This window comes from Chinchilla lanigera, unplaced genomic scaffold (genome assembly GCF_000276665.1).
Source record: "Chinchilla lanigera isolate Chin_1 unplaced genomic scaffold, ChiLan1.0 scaffold00067, whole genome shotgun sequence".
In the NCBI taxonomy this organism is placed as follows: domain Eukaryota; kingdom Metazoa; phylum Chordata; class Mammalia; order Rodentia; family Chinchillidae; genus Chinchilla; species Chinchilla lanigera.
This window is the reverse complement of record NW_004955468.1, coordinates 9,458,448-9,467,627: the sequence shown is the minus strand read 5'-3', so window position 1 is coordinate 9,467,627 and position 9,180 is coordinate 9,458,448. Positions and strand designations below refer to the sequence as shown.

Here is a 9,180-nt window from a genome sequence, read left to right as displayed (position 1 = left end):
GAGCAGTAAATGTCTCTATCATGAAGTAGTAGCCAATGGATAACAGTGAAGAGAAATAAAACATGAAAATTAGAAAGAGGGCCATAATATTAGAACAGGCATGCATAAAAAAAGAGTTATGCCATAAGAGAAAACAAGACAGAGGTGGACTAAAATTTGCAAAGATGTAGGTTTAAATAGTGTTCTATACATGTTAAACAAGTTTGATCTATTAGGAAAAATAAACTTTAAGGCAAAAGTACATTATTGTTTAGTGACTTAAAAATTCCTAAAGAAGATAGAATAAGTTCATCTCTGTTATCTATTGCTTGCTCAACCAGGCATCTGAGTTATTTGGGGATCACTAATGTGGCCTCATTCATCAGGGACTGAAAGTCAGGTAGGAACACTCAAGTTAGCTTAATCTACATGTCTCATGCTTTATTTGGGATGGTAGGAACAGTTGGGCTGCCTGGGAGTCTCTCATTTATGACAGTTTCCTTACATGGTAGTTCAGGGCTCTAAGAAAACAAAAACATATTGCCAAGCTTCAAGGACTAGGCTCAAAATTTGCACAGCTTTACTTCTACATTCTGTTGGTCAAAGCAAATCAGGAGGCCAGGTAGGTTCCAGGGTAATGAATATGGACTTTCTTTCTTAGTGAGAAGAACAGCATACAACTATGAAAGGAATTTTCATTTATCATCTTAGGAGACTGTCCACAATCTCCGATTGCAGACATTTACATTCCTTTTATATGAGAAATAGATTTGTCACCTCCAGGGTTCTTCTAAATGCTCATACAAACATGAGAACAAGAAAGTAAAGCCACGGTTATGCAGGGTCTGTGGTTAGATAAGGATAGAAACTGACAAGTTGATTTTTAAAAATTGAAAGATTACAAGGTTGATTTTGAAAAACAAAGAAAATACAAAGAACCAAAAATAGAGAAGACAATTTTCATAAACAAAAGCAATATATGACGTAAACTAGCTGATAATAAGATTTATTATAAAGTGACAACAAGTAGGACAATGTGGTATTGGTGTGAAGTAGACAAATAGAACAGAAAACTGTCTCCAAAAACAAACTCACCCAGTTTCCTGTTTTATGACAAATACAATGTTGTTCTGAATTGTAGAATAAATCAATTTTCAATAAATAAGACTGGGTAAACTGGCTGTCTTCATATGCATTAAAAGTGAATGTAAATGTTCACTCAGGCTATGAAAATTATTTACAATGATATTAAAGATATAAAATAAACACAGTTTCTGGAAGACAACCTAGGATATCTTCAAGGTCTTGGAGTAGACAAAAATGAACAGAGGGAATTGTGAAAATATTTCATGAGAAAGGAAAAGATTGATGAATTGGATTACATCAAAATTAGAATGTTTTTCACCAGAAGGTCCTATCAAACAACAAAAAGAGAAGTCACAGATTGGAGAGAGACTTTTACAATACGTACATATAACAAAGAATCTATTAAAAGAACCTAAGTAGGGACTGGGGATTTAGCTCAGCGGCAAAAGTGCTTGCCTGGCAAGCGCAAGGTCGTGAGTTCGGTTCCTGGTACCGGAGAAAACAAAAAAAAAAAAAAAAAAGAACCTAAGTAGCAGAAAGACTAAAAACAAGTAGGACAATGGGAAGAGATTTAAACAAGTATTTCACATAAAAATAATATCTAAATCACTAATTAGAATATAAAAATGTGCTAAATCTCATAATTCACCAAGGACATAAAATTAAAACCATATTGAGGTGACCTCAGCATAATAAATGACTAAAATTTACAAGATAATACCTATAGAAGCAAGGATTTTAGAGCAGTGAGGACTACCACACATGGCTCGGCAGAGTCTATCACTTTGGAAAATAATTTGGCAGTACCCTATAAACTGACTGCAAGTAGGCATACCTGATGAGCCAAGAATTCCACCCCCAGGTGCATGACCACTAAAAATATGTGCCCACTCTCACAGAGACATATGAGAATGTTCAGAGCTACACTATTTGTTTTAGCATTAAATGTTCTTTAAGTAGAAAAAAAGTATGAAAAAGAACATGGGAACAATTATCTGAAAGAAACTGTCATTCCTCAGAGCAGCTAATATCTTTGGAACATTTGTTGACCCATATGCTGGGATAAAAATTTGACTTTTATAAAGTATAAAATCTGTACATTCGGGTGGTCATTTGTAAAACTCCAACAGCATAGACATGAAATTCCTCAAATGTAACCATTAGTTTTTGTGTACTTATACTCTTTCACAAACACACATGTGCTATTTTTTTACATTGATCCTAAAGCACATACGGTAAATCAATCTACACCTCCCTTTTTTCTCTTTCGTTAATCAAGGTGCTCTTGCCAACTTAGCATGGACTAGGTTTACCTCAGTCTTAATGGCTTTGTTCTTGTCCCTGTGCAGATGGATCAGAACGGTGTTAAATTGCCTCATGTACACATTCTCTTAAGATGCTTCCTGTGTTTAAGCAGTAGTGAATAATGCCGCAATAAACATTCTGATTATTGATAGAATAATCATGATGTACTTTCCTTACGGTAATTTCCCAATCGCTGAAATATGGGTTTAAGAACATGTGCTTTTTAAAAAACCTTAACATTGATTTTTCTCACTTTAACCATTGGGCAGGAAACTTTGACAAGTACATATGGACCGGGCTCTCACTTCCTTTTTTCTGATATACTAATTTATTTTGCAGAAAAAGCAGTTTCTCAGATGTGTTCCTCAGGGCTGATGTGAACAGTGTATTAACTATAAGATTAAGATCAAATCTGATATTCTTGCAAAAACTTCTTGGTCTCAGCTGCGGGTTGTTCCAGTCTTCATGTTGCTGTGGGCAACGCTACTGGTTCTGGGTGAGTAGAGGGCTCAACATGGGGCTGGGTCAGTTGAGGCAGCTTCTTTTTCCACCACAGACCTTCGCTGTCCATGGGGCCCAGACTCCCCTGCTCCGAGAGTCTTTCCCACATAAGGAAATGTATTTTCAGGTTTTACTATGTAGCTCAGGGCTTCCTTTCTTGGGACTAAAGACAGTGATGAGAGCGAGTAAAAAGTCTCCAAATGTATAATGAGCATAACTGCTAATGTTTTATTTATGTTTCTCTTCAATATACTCAATTTATAAATATGTCAATTTTCCTCCTTTTCCCCCTCAATATTCACTTCTCAAACTTGTATCCTATCTCAACTCTTACTAATTAGCCCTTTCATTTGATTCATTATTTCAATAAGCAAATATTTAAGGAATGCCTTTTATGTGTCAGGGACTGCTCTAGGTTCTGAAAGATTATCTAGTGAACATAAGAGAAGTCCTGATCTCAGAAGGCTTGCACTCTGCAAATGGGAAAACAATGAAAACAACCATGCACAAGCAAACAAACAAATAATTCGGATAATCTGGGATCAACACTCTACAGAAAATTTAATATCATCATCCCTCACCATGTGATCTAAGATGCCCAGCTTGTCTCACTGAAGGCTGCCCTCTGCCAGAGCGTACCATAGAAGTTGACAGTTCTAGCTGTATCACGCTCTTTGAAATCTTTCCATGGCTTTTATGAAATGAGAGCTACTTATTTGGGCCCTGCATTCTTCTTGGTCCCATGACTCCTTAAACTTTGGACTCCTGCAGCTCTTGAACACTAGTGTCCTATCTTCCTTTCTGTGCCTTCCTGCCTTGAGTCGCTTCCCTATCATCTCTTGCCACACACAAACCCTAAACCTCACCTGGCTAGCTCCTACGTTCTCAGTCAGTTTTCTCAAGAGTCACCTCCTTGGGGTGCCTTCCATGGCCCACTCCCCTTTCTATTCAATACACACAAACACTCCGTACACTGAACTGAATGGCCCTTCTGCCCTCAAGACACCCCATGTGTATGTCAATTACAGCACTGGGCATCAAATTTACATGATATTATTTAGCATCATGTTTCTGTCTGCCCCACCGGTCAACTCGCTGCTAGCAGATACCATCTTTCATTTATCTTAGAAATCTAAGCCTCATGCCTTAGATGTACACACATTTGATAAATCATTACTAACATTTTAGAAACGAATTTTTAAATGAAAAAAATATAGTAAATGGACGAGGGAAATGTATCATCTTTGAAAAGCCAAAGAATCCCTGCTCTGTGCTCATGTCTGGTTCTACATTTCCTTTGCAGCTCCTGCCAGTGGACAAGTTGGTGAGTTCTCCTTGCTTTGGCTCTTGTGTGTCTCTGGATAACAGTGTCTCCCTAGTCTAAAATATTTGTGATGGTTACCTGAGGATCCCTAACATCTCCCATTGTTTTGCCAAGCTCATCAGGGATGTGGAAGTGATGCTTGATCTCTTGGCATTGCCTAAGAACCAGGGTAGTTTCACAGTCAACCTCTACCTCCCTGGGTGATGTGGTGGAGGAACAGACAGCTGCTGGCCTTTTCTAAGCCCTGTATTTACTTCTCATGCAAATGGACCCCACTTAGCCAGATAGGACACTTTCAGCTCCATGGTAAATATGCAGGACTCAGGAGAGGTCCTGTCCAATCAGCAAGCCAGGAAAACTTGTCTGAAAATATCACATGATAGAGATGCCAGTTTTAGGACTGAAATCCTCCAGGAAATGTGTGAGGAGTGGAACATCTAACAACTGGGTCTTCACAAGGAAGAAATATACAAAAAAGAGAGACTTGGAGAAAAGGCAAGCTTATCAGTATTACACATTTTCTGAATTCTGATTCATAGCTATTCTTCTAGGTCAGAGTGTCTTAGGTATCTGGGGACCCATAAATAGCAAGAATTTTCTACAACCCCTCTTGTCCAAGATCAACTACCACACCTGGACCCTTGTCCAGGGATTCTAGCAGAAGACTTTACCACTTCTTGTTCTACCACAGTTAGATATGATTGGGATTTTTCTGGGTATTTCAATCATCATCTATAAAATGAAGCCATTAGGCGAGGTGATCTCTCAGGGTTTCTTCAGTGCCAAAATCTTTTGATGCAATTATTTATTACTTTAGGAAAATGCAAAATTGTGATTTTACCAGTGCCTGTGTAAGTTCTTCTGGGTTTAGGACCAGGATGAGGTGGCAGAGGTAGGGGTGATTTTTCCCTGGAATCCACTTACACAACCGCCTGAGTGCAAACATGACAGTGAATACTACATTTTACTCCCTTGACGAGATTTTGCTCATTGGCATCCCCCAAGTAATCACTCTCTGTGGGAGGAAGTGAGTGCTGCTGGCTGACAGACAGCCATAAGCCATGAATGACCCTCTCACAGGGTCTCCTAGGGACTGTCCAGAACCAGGTCCTCCCATCTATGCACAGAATCTCTGCAGCTGGAACCACAGCCACCTCTACCGCACATGCATTTCTCTCTCCTCCGCAGCAACTGCACCCAAACCTGTGATCTTCCTTCATCCTCCATGGACTCCGGTTTTTCAAGGAGAGACAGTGAATCTGACTTGCAGTGGATTTAGCTTTTCTTCACCAGGGAGAATAAAGTGGTACCATGGACATAGATTATTAACGGAAACCGAAGGAAACACCCTGGAGGTCAAACAGTTGGGAGATTACAGATGCTGGGTTGGCAGCTCGTCTGTGAGTGACCCTGTGCACTTGGATTTTGTTGCAGGTTAGGAAAAATGTAATAGAAATGAACTTTATAAATAATTTTAGCCCATTTTTCTTTCTAGCTGTCACCATTATTTCCTTCAGATGACTTATGAGTGACCAATTTCATTCCACACTACAGTTGGACAGAGAAGGAGTTAAATAATTTGGTATAAAACCAGATAGGTAATAGAATTGCCTTCCCAAATTTAATCATAAAAATTAAGAAAGTTTAAATCCTCTAGATAAAACTCAATGGGCAGTGACTTGGAATAGTGTGTCCAAAAGGACATAATTGTCATATATAAGCTAAAGTTGTGGGTGAGTCAAACACTAAATTTTTGTGTGTGAGAGAGATTAAGTTCAAGGACTTTAAATTCTGTATTTGTACATTTTTATTTTGAGCAAGGTCTTGCTCTGTCACTAAGTTGCCCAGGATAGGCTCAAATTTTCAATCCTCCTACCTTAGCCTCAGGGTGCTGGAAGTACAAGTTTGCACCACTACACCCCGCTCATTGCAATTTCTACAGAGTGGATTAATGCCTCTAAACCTGTTGTTCTTAAAATTCAATCTGACATAGAAAGCCTAGGTAGCTTTTTAATCATACAGATATTCAGGGCCTACCCTCTATGTACTGAATCAAAATCTGTGAAAGTAGGTCCCAAGAATATAATTTTTTTAAAAAATTTTTTTATTTTAAAAATAAGAGGAGGAAAACATTAACAGACAGACAACCTCTTACAAAATAGCAAAAGAACAGTACAGACAATACAGAGTTACAAATAAAGTGGTAGGAAATTAACAATTCTTTACAAGCTCCTCGGGTAAAAGGAAATTTGAGAAGTAATTCATTTGAATGGTTCCTGTACTTTGAGACAAGATGTATAGATTTAAGCCATACTATTTGATTGACATAATAAGTACCATGAAGATTTTCACATATATAGTTGCAATATATGTTGAATAAGTAGATGTAGATAGGCAGACTGACCGATATAATAAATAAATAAAGAGAAAATAAAAGGCATTTCATTTGTTTTTCTAAAACCATTTGTTTTGACTTTGAAGTCTATCATACTAGTTATAATGTTCTTTAATTTTGTGAGCAAGGAAGCGATACAGCAGCAAGAAGAAAAAAAGTTTATGCTGTTTGATTCAACAATTCCTCTCTTAAACATTTACTTACTGAAACAATTATAAATATATCTTCAAAAGCAGAGTACCTTAAATTACCAGAAAGAAGATGCAAGTTGGATGTGGTGGTACACAGTAATCACAGCTACATAGGAGACTGAGGAGAGAAGATCTCATGTTTGAGGCCAGCCTAAGCAAAATAGAAAGACCTTGCTTCAAAGAAAAAAAATAAGACTCATCACATAAATTATGTTGCTTCCATTGATAGAAAACTTTGAGGTCGTTAAAAAATCAAGTTCAACAATGATATTAGTGACATAAGAAAGTGTTTATAGTATAGAAAGTGAAAAGAAAATCTTCAGATATATAAATATTATTCCAATTTCATGAAAAGAAAAATAAGATACACAGAAATAATTATGTACCTGAACCTGGCAGAGAAAACTGGAAAAATACATGTCAGAATTATGAGGTGTGAGATGATAAGTGTTTTTACTACTTTCCAACTTTTCTCAAGGTACGGGTATTCATCTCAAAATCAGAAAACAAGAAAGGATGATTCTTTTAATTTTTCTCCCAATCTCCTCCTCCCTTGTACAATCTACTTACAATAATGAAAAGGGAGAGGAAACAATGGGATGAATAATTAACTAACTGTATGTTTCCTCCAGCTGCACTGGTCCTGCAAACTCCACTCTTTGTGTTTGAAGGAGACTCTGCGGTTCTGAGGTGCCGGGCAAGGGCACAAACAGAACTAGACAATATCAAAATTTATAAGGATGGTGAATTACTGGCATTACTTGGTAAAAACACTGAGTTCAACATTCATCGAGCAAGTCTGAGGGACAATGGTGAATATCACTGTACTGGAGTTAGGAAAAATCTTCACTACGGAGCTCGTTCCAATACGGTCAAAATCCAAGTCCAAGGTAAAGCATTTATTATTTTGTGAATGGGTTAGTGAAACCAAGGGTCCCTGAGGTGGTAGAACAGGAAGAGTGAGGTGGGCTGAGATACACTGAGAGAAAGTGTAACAGTGTGTTGGGCTGGAAAAGATTAAGAATCAAACATGGCACCACCATAACTCCCCTTACTTGCTTTTGGTAGAAGGTAGCAGCCCCACAGCTCCACTTGGTGGTGCTGAGAATGAATTGTGTTTTTCTCCAGAACATTTCCAAGCCTCATTCCTCCAGGGACTGTTGTGATCCTTCTCTCTAGAGCTGTTTTCAAGTCCTGTGCTGACGGATAGCCTCTCTCAGTCCAAAGATGGGACCCAAGTGACCCTGACCTGTAAGACCCAGCTCTCTCCTCAGAAGTCAGATGTCATGCTCCAGTTCTGCTTCTTCAGAAATAACAAGGCCCTGGAGTCAGGCTGCACTAACAACCCAGAACTCCAGATTTCTGCCATCTGGCCTGAATATTCAGGGATCTACCAGTGCAAGGCAGGGGCGGTGATTTCCAGTGTTTGGAAAGAGAGCCGTGTATCCCAAATTCGTGTGCAGAGTGAGTATCCATGCGTTCCGAGATTTTCTGGGAATATGTCTGGAGCAGTTACTCAGAATCACATATCCATTTGGGTCACTGCTCCATGTGGAAAGGGGTTCTCATTCTGTGAGAAAAGGAGCTGCACAAGAGAAGACAGCCTGGCTCTTGTGGATATCTTAGAAGAGCTTAGAATGAGGAAAGCCAAAAAAACAATACTTACATTTCCTTCCAATGCTCTTAGACACAGCCTTTTCCTTTCTCTCAGAAGAGGAACTTTCTTTTCTCTCTCCCTTGACATGCCTTGGTTCCTCTGAGGCCAACAGGCATAAACTCTGTGCCTCAGCAGAGTGCTCTGACTGACCTGAGCAGACTGCGCTCAACCAGGTGAATAGACTCCTACAACTCCAGGTGCCTGGAGCAGGCTACGCCAGACTAGAAAACCAAAGGATGAAAGTCTGGAAACTAAACAGTTCCAACTTGATGCCCCTGGAGATGGTACCACACCATCACTTTTTCCTAAATTTCTGAAATTGTGTACGTTCTCAAGCATGACTATTAGCCAATGGACAAATGTGTTCCCTCATTACATCCGGTTTGTCTCTTGAGAAATCTATTTGAGAATTAAGAAGGGACAGAGACTAGGGTGTTCACTTTCCTGAGCAGGAAAAGAGTGAAAGTGAGCATTTCCAATAGACTTATTCCCCTCTTTAAGAAAAACAAAACAGTTTTATAACTGTTTTTCTAAACTTGCTGATTTCTATTGGTCTGTTCTGCAGTTATAGGAAACAGATGTTTCTGAGTTCTTGAGTTTAAGGGAAAAATGATTCAGAGAAGATAGAGAAGGTGTTAACCAACAGTTACAGCACAATAATTTCTAGCATGGCCTCCCCCACCCCACAGCATAACTTGTGGAACCCCAACCACAAGCCCTTCTCCTCTGTTCAGTTATCTTC

At 38.9% G+C, this 9,180-nt stretch overlaps 1 protein-coding gene across 3 annotated transcripts in view; it reads left to right on the top strand.

Annotated features, from left to right (window-relative positions):
* The first annotated feature begins 2,720 nt into the window (after positions 1-2,720).
* Positions 2,721-9,180, top strand: part of Fcrl5 (Fc receptor-like 5) — a 30,254-nt gene continuing 23,794 nt past the window's right edge. For all 3 annotated transcript variants that reach the window (XM_005400122.2, XM_005400123.2, XM_005400121.2), the window contains exons 1-5: positions 2,721-2,866; positions 4,175-4,195; positions 5,384-5,629; positions 7,414-7,671; positions 7,961-8,245. In XM_005400122.2, coding sequence (XP_005400179.1) covers positions 2,836-2,866; positions 4,175-4,195; positions 5,384-5,629; positions 7,414-7,671; positions 7,961-8,245 — 841 coding nt within the window. In that variant the 5' untranslated portion in view covers positions 2,721-2,835. The remainder of the gene's footprint in view (positions 2,867-4,174; positions 4,196-5,383; positions 5,630-7,413; positions 7,672-7,960; positions 8,246-9,180) is intronic.